Source organism: Aedes albopictus, chromosome 3, assembly GCF_035046485.1.
Source record: "Aedes albopictus strain Foshan chromosome 3, AalbF5, whole genome shotgun sequence".
NCBI classification, from domain to species: Eukaryota; Metazoa; Arthropoda; class Insecta; order Diptera; family Culicidae; genus Aedes; species Aedes albopictus.
In genome coordinates, this window is record NC_085138.1 from 215,928,577 (window position 1) to 215,946,681 (window position 18,105).

The following is an 18,105-nucleotide window of genomic DNA, read 5'->3' on the forward strand; positions in this document are numbered from 1 at the left end:
AGGTGAGATTTGAACTCACGACCCCTGAGTTCAAATCTCACCTGAGCTGTGGATTTTTTCCCAATGGACTACCCGCTTTGCGCGCACCCACAGTTGATCAGCAGGAGTAAATCAATTTAATTTTGTATGGCAAAATGCATCTAAACTTGAATTACTTGAAATACAAAGCTTTTCCCGAAAAAATATTTGGTAGGCTTAATAGTGGTCACCATTGTGCACAACCACTACCAAATATTTTTTCGAATAATGTGTTCCACTTTGAAAAATTTGCCTTTAGATGGTATTCGCCATACAATATTTTTGCGATTTATTTTTAGCGATTTTTCGCGCATAGAAGCTAGCGCCACATTGGTCGATGCGGAGAGTAGGAAAACAGACGATGTAGTCAATTAATTCAACCAATAATTTACCCATCTGTACATATGTACGTTGAGTTATTTGAAATTCATAATTGACCACACGGATTGGTATTACCGAAAATTTGCACTTTGAGTGAGTCATAATAGTGGTTGCCAAATATTTTTTTCGATTAATGTATTCCCCTTCGAGAAATGTGCCTTTAGATGCTTTTCGCGATACAATATTTTTGTGTTTTACTTTTAGCGGTTTTTCGCGCATAGAAGCTAGCGCCACATTTGTCGATGCGGAGAGTAGGAAAACAGCCAATGTAGTCTATGAATGAAATAACTACATCGGCTGTTTTCCTACTCTCCGCATCGACCAATGTGGCGCTAGCTTCTATGCGCGAAAAATCGCTAAAAGTAAATCGCAAAAATATTGTATGGCGAATACCATCTAAAGGCAAATTCTTCAAAGTGCAACACATTATTCGAAAAAATATTTGGTAGTGGTTGTGCACAATGATGACCACTATTATGCCTACCAAATATTTTTTCTGGAATAGCTTTGTATTTCAAGTAATTTAAGTTTAGATGCATTTTGCCATACAAAATTAAATTGATTTACTCCTGCTGATCAACTGTGGCTGCGCGCAAAGCGGGTAGTCCATTAACTACATCGGCTGTTTTCCTACTCTCCGCATCGACCAAAGTGGCGCTAGCTTCTATGCGCGAAAAATCGCTAAAAGTAAATCGCAAAAATATTGTATGGCGAATAACATCAAAAGGCAAATTTATCGAAGTGGAATACATTATTCGAAAAAATATTTGGTAGTGGTTGTGCACAATGGTGACTACTATTAAGCCTGCCAAATATTTTTTCAGTAAAAGCTTTCTATTTCAAGTAATTCAAGTTTAGATACTTTTCACCATACAAAATAGAATGGATTTACTCCTGCTGATCAACTGTGGGTGTGCGCCAAGCGGGTAGTCCATTCATTGGGGTTGCAAATGGTGAAAAATGTATCGATTTTTAAATTTTATACGAAAGAGCACCTTTTTCTGAGGCACTATGAATTTTTTCAGATTTTTAGTACTTTATTTTGGTACCTAAATTCAATTTCAAAGAGATTTTTTGAAATCTCCTTCTGACAGCTGGGCTACTGTTTGACAGCTCCGCCCAGTACAAACCTCAGGTGTGATTCGACAAATCGCTCCCATACAAACTTTAAATTGATTTTTAAATAGGTTCCCGGGCACCAAAATTCCTGAAAATTTGGATTTCGGCTCAGTTTTACATGCAGATTTAGAATATCGAATTATCTCAACACCGCTAAAGAAGCCAACTTCGACGTATTTTTGTTTGAGCTTAAATGTATGTTCTCTGTGGTACAACTGTCACACCGTTCATCATCCGATCAAAAATGCATGGTGAACAAAAAATCAGCTGATGGGAGCTTGCACAGTGACGTCACCATTATCTCCTTATCTTTCTTTGCTTCGGCGTCGGTCCATATAGCCGTCCTTGCCCTCAAAAAAACATTGAGGGCAATGTTTTCAAATCGTATGAGAATCCGATGAGATAAGGTTTTTGCTGCAAGCCTCTATATGTCTAAAAATTCATACCGATTCACAGCAACAAGTTCTACATTCCCACTGGCACTTGGGCGCCTACTCTTCAACTTAGTGTTCTTTGAGCACTTCCACAGTTATTAATAGAGTTTTGCATAGAAATTTAACCTCAATTTTCTCCCCGACAGAGAGAAGAGAACGGCAAAGAACGGGCTTGATGCCGGAAACTGTCAAAATTCGTGTGAGAGAAAAGAGGACAGGAAGAACGTGAGTGAACATAACGTTCATTCGTGACGTCATCATGCAAAATTCAATCACAGGGAAAAATGAGTGTGGTTTGAAACAACAAACAGGTTTGTTGAATTTGAATTCAAATAATTAGTAGTTTTGAACTGAACTTCTGTTGAATTAAGCCAGAAATAACGGTTTGAAACAAACTAGCTGGTTTGTTATTTTTACTACCAAAAGTTAGGCCGTTATTGGGCCGTTACAAATATTTATTTCACTTTTTGTCAAAACGAAACAACCAAAGCAATAGTATTTTCAAACGAATGTTAGTAGAAATTAACCGCTGAAGTGCCAGAGAAACAACCCAAAACTTTGGTTGAAAGCAACTACCGCGGGTAGTTGAATTAAACTGATATGCCGGTTGTGCCAAATTCAAACCAAAAATCCGGTTAAAATAAACCGAAATTCGTTTGTACATACTAATTATTTTTCTCCGTGATTGAAGGGCTTTCATTGCCTGCCATTGTATTATTTTGTATATTATCGTCGCAGCACCAAATCGAAGTTACGACATGCGTAGTTAGAGTTGCGAAGTTAATTTGAATCGATTGTTAGAAGCACTTTGTGTGGTTTTAACAGTTCACAAAATCTCGATTGTTCATCAACGATTAGGTTGCATCCATGAAACAGTTAAGTTAACATGAAGCAAATTTAATGCTCTGTTGATCTGGTAACAAATAGCATAAATCCCCTAATGAAAACGTACGTTCATTTGCGGACTCATCATTCATTTGTTAGCTATCAATCATACTATGAACAACTTCAGTATATCGCATGGTTATACCATAACAGTGATCCGCAGAGTGAGTGGATGGAATGGTCATTCATATATTTCGATGGTAACCAACTAGAATTCAAGATAACATGCGTGTATATTTCAGATTTATAACATGAAAAACATCAGTTGAAATTTCAAACAAGCCATATAAAAAATCCATTTATCCGGTGAGATTTTTGTCGACATGTGGTTATGAATCCTGACGATGACACGGTGACTCATGATACGATAGGAATTTTCTACTGCCATCCAGTTTCATGGGCCGCGCATACTGACAAACAGCGCCACAGGGTTATGCACCAATTAGCATGTAATTTATCTTCGTCCAGATCGAGACGAACCTGAAAATGCCAACAATAAGGGCCACGAGCCAGCATGGCTCGAGGTACTGCGTGTGACCGAGCCATATAGTAAAAATAAAGTCGTCTTCTTTCCCCACAATGAACATGGGGATGATTTTGGCTCGACATTATATGTTGTCAACACCTTTGTCGTATAATCATCAATTATGGGCGTTCCAAGTAAAAGTTGGATGATTTGAAATGCACACGTTTTTTTATTCATATAACAGCATATAGGAAGCGTGCCAATGAATTACCTACATCGGCTGTTTTCCTACTCTCCGCATCGACCAATGTGGCGCTAGCTTCTATGCGCGAAAAATCGCTAAAAGTAAATCGTATGGCGAATACCATCTAAAGGCAAATTCTTCAAAGTGGAACACATTATTCGAAAAAATATTTGGTAGTGGTTGTGCACAATGGTGACCACTATCAAACCTACCAAATATTTTGTCTGGAAAAGCTTTGTATTTCAAGTAATTCAATTTTAGATGCATTTCGCCATACAAAATTAAATTAATTTACTCCTGCTGATCAACTGTGGCTGCGCGCAAAGCGGGTAGTCCATTGAAAATCGAGTCCATGCTGATCAACTGTGGCTGCGCGCAAAGCGGGTAGTCCATTGAAAATCGAGTCCATGGTAAAACACAAACAAAATGGATTTACTCCTGCTGATCAACTGTGGGTGTGCGCCAAGCGGGTAGTCCATTCTCTGTCACGAATATTTTTTCTTGATGATTTCGTGGCTATATCGGTCTTTTTCTACTCAGAGTACAAGGGATTAGAGATCAAAGTGGATAATGAAATGATAGATACACACCAAATTTCGATTTTTCCATCCAGCAAAATAAATTGCTGGAAGGGTATCAGCAAACTATAGAATCCCGTAAATGCAGCAATCATAACTGAAGAGCCAGCAAAATAAGACACTGCTGAAACACCAGCAAAAGTGCTGTCAAACACTTAACATTCATTTATTTAGTTAACATCAAATTCATGATAATACTGAATCAACAATTTGCCGCCATAATACTCGATTTGCAGCTGCAGCTCTCCAACGTCGGTCACGCCCAACACTCGCCAGATCACGCTCCACCTGGTCCGCCCATCGTGCTCTCTGCGCTCCACGCCTTCTTGTACCAACCGGATGGTTAGCAAACACCAACTTTGCAGGGTTGTTGTCCGGCATTCTTGCAACATGCCCTGCCCACCGTATCCTTCCGGCTTTGGCTACTTTCTGGATGCTAGGTTCGCCATAAAGTGCAGCGAGCTCGTGGTTCATCCTTCTCCGCCACACACCGTTCTCCTGCACGCCGCCGAAGATCGTCCTTAGCACCCGTCGCTCGAAAACTCCGAGTGCTTGCATGTCCTCCTCGAGCATCGTCCACGTCTCGTGCCCGTAGAGAACCACCGGTCTTATTAACGTCTTGTACATGGTACATTTGGTGCGGAGGTGAATCTTTTTTGACCGCAGTTTCTTCTGGAGCCCATAATAGGCACGACTTCCACTGATGATGCGCCTTCGTATTTCACGGCTCACGTTATTGTCAGCCGTTAGCAAGGAACCGAGGTAGACAAATTCTTCTACCACCTCGAAGGTATCCCCGTCTATCGTAACATTGCTGCCAAGGCTTGTCCTGTCTCGCTCAGTCCCACCTACCAGCATGAACTTTGTCTTAGCCGCATTCACCACCAGTCCGACCTTTGCTGCTTCACGTTTCAGGCGGGTGTACTGTTCTGCCACCGTTCCAAATGTTCTGGCAATAATATCCATGTCATCCGCAAAACATACAAATTGGCTGGATTTCGTGAAGATCGTACCCCGGCTGTTGAGCCCGGTTCGTCGCATAACACCTTCCAGGGCGATGTTGAATAGTAGGCAGGAAAGTCCATCACCTTGTCGTAGTCCCCGTCGAGATTCAAATGAACTGGATAGTTCACCCAAAATCCTTACGCTGTTCTGCACACCGTCCATCGTTGCTCTTATTAGTCTAGTCAGCTTCCCGGGAAAGCTGTTCTCGTCCATAATTTTCCATAGCTCTGTGCGGTCGATACTGTCGTATGCCGCTTTGAAGTCGATGAACAGGTGATGCGTTGGGACCTGGTATTCACGGCATTTCTGGAGGATTTGCCGTACGGTGAAGATCTGGTCCGTTGTCGACCGGCCGTCGATGAAACCGGCTTGGTAACTTCCCACGAACTCATTTACTTTAGGTGAAAGACGACGGAAGATGATCTGGGATAGCACTTTGTAGGCGGCATTCAAAATGGTGATCGCTCGAAAGTTCTCACACATTAACTTGTCGCCTTTCTTGTGGATGGGACAGATTATCCCTTCCTTCCACTCCTCCGGTAGCTGTTCAGTTTCCCAGATCTTGACTACTAACTGGTGCAGACAGGTGGCCAACTTTTCCGGGCCCATCTTGATGAGTTCCGCTGCGATACCGTCCTTACCAGCCGCTTTGTTGTTTTTGAGCTGGTGGATGGCATCCTTAACTTCCCTCAGCGTGGGAGTTGGTTCGTTCCCGTCCTCCGCTGCACCAACATAGTCATTTCCTCCGCTGCCTTGGTCCTCCGTGCCTATATTCTCTTCGCCATTCAGGTGCTCGTCGAAGTGCTGCTTCCACCTTTCGATCACCTCACGTTTGTCCGTCAGGAGGCTCCCGTCCTTATCCCTGCAGATTTCGGCTTGCGGCACGTAGCCTTTGCGGGATGCGTTGAGCTTCTGGTAGAACTTGCGTGTTTCCTGTGAACGGCACAGCAGTTCCATTTCCTCGCACTCCGCTTCTTCCAGGCGGCGCTTTTTCTCCCGGAAGAGACGGGTCTGCTGCTTCCGCTTCTGTCTGTATCGCTCCACATTCTGTCGGGTTTCATGCTGCAGCATTACCGCCCGCGCTGCATCCTTCTCCTCCAGAACCGCTCTGCACTCCTCGTCGAACCAATCGTTTCGTCGACTCCGTTCTACGTACCCGATAGTGCTCTCAGCTACGTTGTTGATGGCTGCTTTGATTGTATTCCAGCAGTCCTCTAGAGGGGCCACATCGAGCACACCCTCGTCCGGCAACGCTGCCTCGAGATTCTGCGCGTATGCGGTGGCGACATTCGGTTGCTTCAGTCGCTCTAGGTCGTACCGGGGCGGCCGCCGGTAATGTACGTTGTTAATAACGGAGAGTTTTGGGCGCAGTTTAACCATCACCAGGTAGTGATCGGAGTCGATATTAGCGCCACGATAGGTCCTGACGTCGATAATGTCGGAGAAGTGCCGTCCATCAATCAGAACGTGGTCGATTTGCGATTCCGTTTGTTGTGGTGATCTCCAGGTGTAACGATACGGGAGGCTGTGCTGGAAGAAGGTGCTACGAATGGCCATGTTCTTGGAGGCGGCGAAATCGATGAGGCGTAGGCCATTTTCGTTCGTCAGCTGGTGGGCGCTGAACTTTCCAATCGTCGGTCTGAATTCCTCCTCCTGGCCTACCTGAGCGTTTAGATCCCCTATGATGATCTTGACGTCGTGGTTTGGGCAGCGGTCGTACTCGCGTTCGAGCTGCGCGTAAAATGCGTCTTTGTCATCATCAGTGCTTCCGGAGTGAGGGCTGTGCACGTTTATTATGCTAATGTTGAAGAATCGGCCCTTGATCCTCAACCTGCACATTCTTTCGTCGATCGTCCACCAACCGATCACGCGCCTCTGCATGTCGCCCATCACTATAAAAGCTGTTCCCAGCTCACGTGTGTTGCCGCAACTCTGGTAGATGGTATGATTACCTCTAAACGTTCGCACCATAGATCCTGTCCAACACACCTCCTGCAGCGCTACGATTCCGAACCCGCGGTCCTTCAGTAGATCGGCGAGTATGCGGGTGCTCCCGATGAAATTGAGAGATCTGCAGTTCCACGTACCGAGCTTCCAATCGCAAGTCCCTTTTCGTCGCTGTGGTCGTCGCCATTGGTATCGGTTCGCATTCTTCTCTTGTTGATTTTCCGGTGCTAGTCTTTTTTACGGCTGGCTCGCAGGGCCTGACACCAACCCACTAACCCAGGGAGCTGGGCTTACCTTCCCGGAAGCTACGGGTTCTGCATTGGCATTTCCTCCAACTACAGTGCTAAATAGCTAGGCTCGAGCGCCAGTCTTCGCCGGGGGTGGTGTTTTTAGTGGGCGCCCAGGAGATAATATTTTACCTGAGCTTCCACCCCCACTTCCACTTTCCACTTAACATATACATGATCACTTTTTGCGCGCTTTTGTCCGAAACACTTCGCAAGCAGAAGGACCTGAGAATGGACTACCCGCTTTGCGCGCAGCCACAGTTGATCAGCAGGAGTAAATCAATGGACTACCCGCTTGGCGCACACCCACAGTTGATCAACAGGAGTAAATTCATTTTATTTTGTATGGTGAAAAGCATCTAAACTTGAATTACTTGAAATAGAAAGCTTTTACTGAAAAAATATTTGGTATGCTTAGTAGTAGTCACCATTGTGCACAACCACTATCAAATATATTTTCGAATAATGTATTCCGCTTCGATAAATTTGCCTTTAGATTCGCCATACAATATTTTTGCGATTTACTTTTAGTGATTTTTCGCGCATAGAAGCTAGCGCCACATTGGTCGATGCGGAGAGTAGGAAAACAGCCGATGTAGTTAATTCATTTAATTATGCATGGCGAAATGCATCTAAACTTGAATTACTTGAAATAGAAAGCTTTTACTGAAAAAATAATTGGTAGGCTTAATAGTAGTCACCATTGTGCACAACCACTACCAAATATTTTTTGGAATAATTTATTCCACTTCGATAAATTTGCCTTTAGATGCTATTCGCCATACAATATTTTTGCGATTTACTTTTAGCGATTTTTCGCGAATAGAAGCTATCGCCACATTGGTCGATGCGGAGAGTAGGAAAACAGCCGATGTAGTTAAAAGTTTCATCGTATTTACCATTAAGATTCAATGCGCCACTTCTTCGATGAGCATTCCTTCTGTTTGTGGTAAAGAAACACGGAAATCTAGTTATAAAGAACATTTTTTATCAATGTTTGTTTCAATGGACTACCCGCTTTGCGCGCAGCCACAGTTGATCAGCAGGAGTAAATCAATTTAATTTTGTATGGCGAAATGCATCTAAACTTGAATTACTTGAAATACAAAGCTTTTCCCGAAACAATACAACCACTACCAAATATTTTTTCGAATAATATATTCCACTTTGAAGAATTTGCCTTTAGATGGTATTCCCCATACAATATTTTTGCGATTTACTTTTAGCGATTTTTCGCGCATAGAAGCTAGCGCCACATTGGTCGATGCGGAGAGTAGGAAAACAGCCGATGTAGTTAATTCATTGAAAAGAAAAAAAGGAAAAAAAAATCCGGCTGGACTCCACCTCGGACAAAATGGACTACCAGCTTGGCGCGCGGCCACAGTTGATCAGCAGGAGTAAATTCATTTTATTTTGTATGGTGAAAAGCATCTAAACATGAATTACTTGAAATAGCAAGCTTCTACCGTAGAGGCGCCATTCACCGTGAGGGCTCCATTCACCGTGTGCCTTAGAATATTTTTTCATTATTTCCATATTACGATTGAATGATGTGACAATGAATTAACTACATCGGCTGTTTTCCTACTCTCCGCATCGACCGATGTGGCGCTAGCTTCTATGCGCGAAAAATCGCTAAAAGTAAAACGCAAAAATATTGTATGGCGAATAGCATCTAAAGGCAAATTTATCGAAGTGGAATACATTATTCGAAAAAATATTTGGTAGTGGTTGCGCACAATGGTGACTACTATTAAGCCTACCAAATATTTTTTCGGCAAAATCTTGCTATTTCAAGTAATTCAAGTTTAGATGCTTTTCACCATACAAAATAAAATGGATTTACTCCTGCTGATCAACTGTGGGTGTGCGCCAAGCGGGTAGTTCATTTCCCTTCAATGGACTACCCGCTCTGCGCGCAGCCACAGTTGATCAACAGGAGTAAATCAATTTAATTTTGTATGGCGAAATGCATCTAAACTTGAATTACTTGAAATAGAAAGCTTTTACTGAAAAAATATTTGGTAGGCTTAATAGTGGTCACCATTGTGCACAATCACTACCAAATATTTTTTCGAATAATGTATTCCACTTCGATGAATTTGCCTTTAGATGCTATTCGCCATACAATATTTTTGCGATTTACTTTTAGCGATTTTTCGCGCATAGAAGCTAGCGCCACATTGCTCGATGCGGAGAGTAGGATAACAGCCGATGTAGTTAATTCATTTAATTTTGTATGTCGAAATGCATCTAAACTTAAATTACTTGATATACAAAGCTTTTACCGAAAAAATATTTGGTAGGCTTAATAGTGGTCACCATTGTGCACATCTCTCATCTCGATCAGGCTAAGGCCGGGGTGGCCTCTGCTGTACATAGTAGCCTCCTCCATTCCACTCGGTCCATGGCTGTTTGTCTCCAGTTCCGCACTCTGCGTAGGGTCCGCAGATCGTCCTCCACTTGGTCGACCCACCTAGCTCGCTGCGCTCCACGTCTTCTTGTACCGGTCGGATGACTATCGAGAACCATTTTAGTCGGGTTGCTATCCGACATCCTGATGATGTGACCCGCCCACCGTAGCCTCCCGATTTTCGCGGTATGGACGATGGTTGGTTCTCTTAGCAGCTGATGCAGCTCGTGGTTCCTTCGCCTTCTCCAAGTCCCGTCTTCCATCTGCACTCCGCCGTAGATGATACGCAACACCTTCCGTTCGAAAACTCCAAGGGCGCGTTGGTCCTCTGCACGTAGGGTCCATGTTTCGTGCCCATAGAGAACGACCGGTCTAATCAACGTTTTGTAGATGGTTAACTTCGTGTTACGGCGAACTTTATTCGATCGTAGAGTTCTGCGGAGTCCAAAGTAAGCACGATTTCCTGCCACAATGCGCCTCTGAATTTCTCTGCTGGTGTCGTTATCGGCGGTCACCAGTGAGCCCAAGTATACGAATTCTTCAACCGCCTTGATTTCATCACCGTCGATATAAATTCGGGGCGGTGGGCGCGGTGATTCCTCCCTGGAGCCCTTTGCCATCTTGTACTTTGTCTTCGACACATTAATGACTAATCCGATTCGCCTGGCTTCACTCTTTAGTCGGATGTACGTTTCCGCCATCGTCTCTAATTTACGAGCAATAATATCAATATCATCGGCGAAACCAAGCAGCTGAACGGACTTCGTGAAAATCGTCCCACTCGTGTTCCCTATTGTGCACAACCACTACCAAATATTTTTTCGAATAATGTGTTCCACTTTGAAGAATTTGCCTTTAGATGGTATTCGCCATACAATATTTTTGTGATTTACTTTTAGCGATTTTTCGCGCATAGAAGCTAGCGCCACATTGGTCGATGCGGAGAGTAGGAAAACAGCCGATGTAGTTAATTCATTTCACCAATACAACACTAATGTACACGCTTACCTGAAACTACCCATCGAATGGGTCGATTTTACTCGGATTAGAATGTTATTAGAAGTTGTCAAAATCCAAGTAACCGATCTCGCAACAGAAGAGTAAGCTAACTCATTAACTACATCGGTTGTTTTCCTACTCTCCGCATCGACCAATGCGGCGCTAGTTTCTATGCGCGAAAAATCGCTAAAAGTAAATCGCAAAAATATTGTATGGCGAATAGCATCTAAAGGCAAATTTATCGAAGTGGAACACATTATTCGAAAAAATATTTGGTACTGGTTGTGCACAATGGTGACTACTATTGAGCCTATCAAATATTTTTTTCAGTAAAAGCTTTCTATTTCAAGTAATTCAAATTTAGATGCTTTTCACCATACAAAATAAAATGGATTTACTCCTGCTGATCAACTGTGGGTGTGCGCCAAGCGGGTAGTCCATTGAGATGTCATCTATATAAACAACAATCTTACCATCATCAATCAGATTTTTAGATGTTTTTTGATAAATCTTTGAAATACTTTGAAATACAGCATTGCATAATCCAAACGGAACACGACGATATTCGTATTGACGAGCAAAGATTTCATCTGTCATCGAGTCTACCAATTACATCGCATCATTCTACAAAAACCATGTTAACTTTGTTATGTACACTATACCATCAACCATGTATTGTATGTATATAAGCCATCACCACAGCAACATCAATGCTCTGGAAGGTTCCAAACAACCTTCTTGCCCTATAAAACTGATCCCTTTCAGAGCACTCACATACAGTCCATTTCGACCTGGCTAAAGGTCAACAACGTCGTAAATAAACGTCATCTTTCTCCTACGAAAGACCACCTCCTTCCCGTTACTTTCTGAGGAAAGACCGTCCCCGTCCAACCCCTCACCATTTCCCTTGGGGCAACCAGAGGCCACAACATATGGTCCGAACCGAACCGGATACCATCCCGTGGAGCAACCGACTTAGTACGATGTTTTTTTTTCTTTTTTTTTTTCTATGCGCGAAAAATCGTTAAAAGTAAATCGCAAAAATATTGAATGGCAAATAGCATCTAAAGGCGTATTTCTCGAAGTGGAATACATTATTCGAAAAAATATTTGGTAGTGGTTGTGCACAATGGTGACTATTATTAAGCCTACCAAATATTTTTTCCAGTAAAAGCTTTCAATGAATTATCTACATCGGCTGTTTTCCTACTCTCCGCATCGACCAATGTGGCGCTAGCTTCTATGCGCGAAAAATCGCTAAAAGTAAATCGCAAATATATTGTATGGCGAATACCATCTAAAGGCAAATTCTTCAAAGTGGAACACATTATTCGAAAAAATATTTGGTAGTGGTTGTGCACAATGGTGACCACTATTAAGCCTACCAAATATTTTTTCGGGAAAAGCTTTGTATTACAAGTAATTCAAGTTTAGATGCATTTCGCCATACAAAATTAAATTCATTTACTCCTGCTGATCAACTGTGGCTGCGCGCAAAGCGGGTAGTCCATTTCAAGTAATTCAAGTTTAGATGCTCTTCACCATACAAAATAAAATGGATTTACTCCTGCTGATCAACTGTGGGTGTGTGCCAAGCGGGTAGTCCATTGCGCGACCATTATACAATCTTTTAAAGAAAGATGCAAAATTTAGTTTGGATGCTGCTGCTTTGAATGCATTTCAAACGTTGAAAACTAAACTGATTTCGTCACCGATTTAAGCTACATTTGACCCTCATGCTGAAACTCAATGGACTACCCGCTTGACGCACACCCACAGTTGATCAGCAAGAGTAAATCCATTTTATTTTGTATGGTGAAAAGCATCTAAACTTGAATTACTTAAAATGAATTAACTACATCGGCTGTTTTCCTACTCTCCGCATCGACCAATGTGGCGCTAGCTTCTATGCGCGAAAAATAGCTAAAAGTAAATTGCAAAAATATTGTATGGCGAATAGCATCTAAAGGCAAATTTATCGAAGTGGAATACATTATTCGAAAAAATATTTGGTAGTGGTTGTGCACAATGGTGACTACTATTATGCCTACCAAATATTTTTTCAGTAAAAGCTTTTTATTTCAAGTAATTCAAGTTTAGATGCTTTTCACCATACAAAATAAAATTGATTTACTCCTGTTGATCAACTGTGGGTGTGCGCCAAGCGGGTAGTCCATTGAAAGCTTTTACTGGAAAAATATTTGGTAGGCTTAATAATAGTCACTATTGTGCACAACCACTACCAAATATTTTTTCGAATAATGTATTCCACTTCGAGAAATACGCCTTTAGATGCTATTCGCCATTCAATATTTTTGCGATTTACTTTTAGCGATTTTTCGCGCATAGAAAAAAAAAGAAAAAAAAAACATCGTACTAATTCGGTCGCTCCACGGGATGGTATACGATTCGGTTCGGACCATATGTTGGGGCCTCTGGTTGCCCCAAGGGAAATGGTGAGGGGTTGGACGGGGACGATCTTTCCTCAGAAAGTAACGGGAAGGAGGTGGTCTTTCGTAGGAGAAAGATGACGTTTATTTACGATGTTGTTGACCTTTAGCCAGGTCGGAATGGACTGTATGTCAGTGCTCTGGAAGGGATCAGTTTTATAGGGCAAGAAGTTTGTTTGGAACCTTCCAGAACATTGATGTTGCTGTGGTGATGGCTATTATACATACAATAGATGGTTGATGGTATAGTGTACATAACAAAGTTAACATGGTTTTTGTAGATTGCTGCGATGTAATTGGTGGACTCGATGACAGATGAAATCTTTGCTCGTCACGTGGTCTCCAAAGCGCTTTGGGCGCGAACAGTGCCTACACAACAGTTGTAGGTGGGGCGTTTGGCTTAGCTACATGGCTTGGCCCGGCAAGCCCATAAACGTCAATAGGTAGACGTATTTCTCAGTGAAAAGATAACGCAGATCGGCAAATGCCAGGGGGTGTATGTGGGGTGCGTTGATAATAGCAGAATAGCAAAAGATGTCCAAGTTGACGTTCATTATCTAAAAAATAAAATAAGGTCACACCCCTCTGCTTCTGACGCCCTCAAATGCTATAGCTTTGTGTTAAAACATCACATTAAAAATCGTTTTGTCATGAAGATATAAGTATTATATTCGTACAGTTGAAAATCGGAATTTTTGACACGCGAAAATCCATTTTTCTCTTAAACCGTGCGACGCACGTACGTCGGGCATAGTGCGCTGGATAGAGGACCAGGTCCGCTATCCAGCATTCCAGCGCACTATGTCCGACGTTAGGTTTCACGTATGGTTTTGGAGAAAAGTCGATTGTCGTGTGTGGGAAAACTTCGGGTTTCAACCGCGACGAGAATAATAGGTCCCTTCTTAAGCATGTGGCTCCCATTTTCATCTTTAAAAGGATTAAAAGGAAGTTTGTTTTGTTTCATATGTATGTATTTTATGTTAGAAGTTAGCATGCATGAACACAAAAATAACGGGATCAGTCGGTGTCGTAATCGCTTGTTTTCGAATAAGATGCATTTGGAAGCGTAAGATTACTTATGACACTCATACCCTAATCTATCGTTATTATTATAGTTATTTATACATTGAGTTGCAAAATGATGATTTTTACAGCACGAGTCGTACATTTATCCAACGAGGCTTGCCGAGTTGGATAAATACGAAGAGTGCTGTAAAAATCGAGTTTTGCAACGAGTTGCATACAACATTTTTTTGCAATGACCAAAATTAGTTACTAGAATATGAACATTTCCGTAAGTAAATACCATCATGTTTCGCGGTAGTTCAATGAGACCGACCACGTGCTCCACCAGCATACTAGACCCAAGACTAGACCTGAAGTTTGGATCAAGCAAGCTGTGCTATAACCGTCACAGTTTTGCAAGCTCTTACCGTGGAAACGGTGGCAACCAAGGTGGAAACTCAGATTGTTGATCAAACAATTGCATTATGGTTCATAATGCAACCGAAATGAGTTGCATTATGAACCATAATGCAACTGTTTGATATAGTGCGAAAAAGTAGGCCGTTTTGGTGCCAGAACAGCAAGTGTAAAGTAAGTATTTATAGTGCCGAGTTGCAAAAAATTAATTATTTAACAAAATCAAAAATGATAGTTATTATGGACTACCAAATAGGTTAATTATAAAATAGAGATTTCCCAGAGAGGTTCTTTCAATGCCAATTTATAAAAATGTCTACTTTACTTTCTTGTGTTATATCGAGATAGAAAAATTCCCCAAATGTGCCTACAATAACTCAAGTGGATCATTTATTCTATGACTTTCATCTCCGAAACAAATTATCCATCGTTCGGGATAGCCAACAACGCATAATGATCAGAAAACGTAATCGTTGCCTTCCATTTGAAAAATGATTATGGGCACTAGCGCCAGAATTGTGTTGATATTGAAAGGTGCCACAAAAAATGGTCATCACCATTTATCATATTAAACTTTCATACATCAAATATTTTTTTGTTCGCAAACTATGTTGTTCCTATGCAAGAATAATACTAACAAAAGGATGCAAACGGCAGTGGACAAAAAAATGCCGTAATCTAATCATCACCCATCGGTGAAAACCGTGAGACAACTTTTACAATCATCTTATTGCGGTTAAGTTACCCTCCAAGTCAAACAAGTAACGCATTTAACAAGCACAGCAGGTGGTTGTAGAGCATGTTACATTTGCTTAGATTCTGTTTGGCTGCCTCTGTATCTTGTTTTTCAACCAAATCTTTTTTTAATGTCTTCATGCTGGAACACTTGTGGAAACGGAATAAGATCATAGAGACAATGCCGCTGACAAAGGAATAATACGTAAAAGAACTTACGATTGAAAGGAAAAAAGGTTTGTGGAGGCGGAGGCCAACGACACGGTTGGAGATTGTGGTTCTCGTGTTAATTTTTGTGATCTTTTGACATTTGTTTCGAACGGTTATCCCATTGGCTCTATCCATGTCGTGTGTCATAAAATCAAGCCATCTGTTTTTACGCACTCTGAACTTGAATTCCCGCAGTATGCAGACGGCTTGGAGACATCGTTTTGTGAGAGATCGCTAAACTGGATCGAATAAATTCAGCTAACACGAACAGATAATGAATAAGCAATAAGCACTGCTCGGCAAGAAAAAGTACATAATACACTTACCTGTATTACTCGCATTGGCAGTCCAGTTTCTTTGGCTAATTGTTCTCTAATGTGCCTCGTCGGTTTTGGCGTTTGACTAAATGCAGTTTTTAGCACTTCTAATTGTTTGGCTTTTATCGTTGTCCGAGGACCTCTTCTCTTAGATCCACCACCATCGTCGGGGCTCTTATTCTCGGCCTGTGAGTCTCCTCGACAATCCGGGTCGCCATCTAACGAACCCTGATCACTATCATCGTGACCTGTTTTACTGTCCGTACTCATGCTTTGAACAGATAAATCTGATGCACCCAGTGGTCCATCATTTGGTCCCAACGACCCCAAGCCTAAACCAGGCCTCAGGTGCTCATCTTCATCTTCATCTTCTGATCCAGAACCAATCAAAGAGTCTGTAAAAATGAAAGAAAACAATTATTTAAAATGTGTTCATCAAATATTTGCTCCTATTGGGGAAATCAAGAGAGTTGGTAAAATTAAAATCGTTTTACCACAAGAGCATTTCCTGAGCGGGAAAGGCCGAATAGTAGGTACATGCTGGTTTTGTCATCCCTTTATTTTTATTTGATATGTTTTCCACTCATTCATTCAATTTCTTCCCTCCGGCTGGTATACCAACTTGAAATCCACCCTCTCAAACAACAGTAAGTTGAAGTACAATAACAAAAAAAAACGTTCAAAATCTCTTGGCAAACAGCCACTACAACAGCATGCAAGTTTGAGATATTTTACAACAGTGCTGACTTTACTCTAGAGAATTTTTACAACGCGACCGTAACATGGAGTGTTTTTTCCTATTGGCGTGAAAACGCTTTGTTCTATAAAAAAATCATATTTTATTGTCCGTGAAAAAATGATTCAGCTGAAAATTATTGCGGAAAGTATCCTCAGGTTGTGAAAATTAATAAAATGCATCGTACATCGTGAAACTGTAGTAGTAATGGAGTGTTACGTGCTGCTGTCTGCAGGATCAATACAGATGCAACGCTCGGAGTCAGTGGACTACGCGGAACTAGGTGAGGTCTTTCTGATTACAGTTTATGTACTCTATATTGTTGTATAACTACATATAAGTTGAAAATTCGCTATTTTCAACGTCCTTGGAAACTGCTTCAGTTCTGGGCTCTTTCTAAGTTGATGAAGGGATTTATAAATGCTTGCAAGGACTTGGCCAGGTGTGTGGAGTTGAGTGGGTTTATGACATCAGCAATGTCAATGGATATATTCAACTCTGCAACTCCATCCAAGATTTGTGCAAGTATTCATGCTATGCTATGCTATGCTATGGCTCGATACTATACGTATCTCACCGCGAACAGAAAAAATATGCCAATTGGTTGAAAATTGACTGAATTATAGCGGAAAAGTGTTCAAAATAGAAGCCTTGCCGAGGTGGTCCTAATTCCCTAGTACACCTTCAAGCTGGTATTTTGTACCAAAGGTTCGCTGGCATTGCCCGAAGGCCATACAAGCTTTCTTGATACAGAACTCAATGTGAGGTGTCCAGGAAAGCTTGGAATCAAGAATGACTCCAACGTACTTTACCTGTTCAGTCACTTCGATTTCAGAATCAAAGAGACGCAAAGGTCAAACGCCATTACGGTTTCGCCTTTCCGTAAAAAGAACAATAGATGTTTTACTCGGATTAACCGAAAGGCCATATTGGCGACACCAACCCTCAACTACCTGAAGGGCGCTTTGCATCAGGTCGAAAAGGGTGGTGATACTCATACCAACTAACAATGCTAAGTAGTCGTCGGCAAAATCATAAGTAGGAAACCGCTATTATTGAGACAAGACTCCCTTGGGGGCATCCACAAACACTCAATTTCCTAATCCCTGCTAGACGCAAAGTCGAGAAGAGATATCGGTTTTTGAGCATTTGATGAATCCAATCGGAAATCAGTGGAGATATACCATGGCTCCGTGCGGCTTCCAATATGGCATCGAAAGGCACATTGTCAAAGGCACTCTCGATATCTAAGAAAACACCCAAACAAGATTGCTTTTGAGCGAATGCTTTCTCGATTTCGTAAACAACCTTGTGTAAAAGAGTCACAGTAGACTTTCCAGATTTGTAGGCATGTTGGTTCACATGAAGAGGCACATTGGCCAGATGAACATCACGGATATGATGATCCACAATGCGTTCTAAGCATTTCAGAAGAAAAGAGGTCAAACTTATAGGTCTG

General features: G+C 41.8%; 1 protein-coding gene across 3 annotated transcripts in view; it reads right to left on the reverse strand.

The window, feature by feature from the left end:
* LOC109419429 (LIM/homeobox protein Lhx5) overlaps positions 1-18,105 on the reverse strand; it is a 314,686-nt gene that overhangs the window by 128,963 nt on the left and 167,618 nt on the right. For all 3 annotated transcript variants that reach the window (XM_029877137.2, XM_029877136.2, XM_029877138.2), the window contains exon 4: positions 15,920-16,305. In XM_029877137.2, coding sequence (XP_029732997.1) covers positions 15,920-16,305 — 386 coding nt within the window. The remainder of the gene's footprint in view (positions 1-15,919; positions 16,306-18,105) is intronic.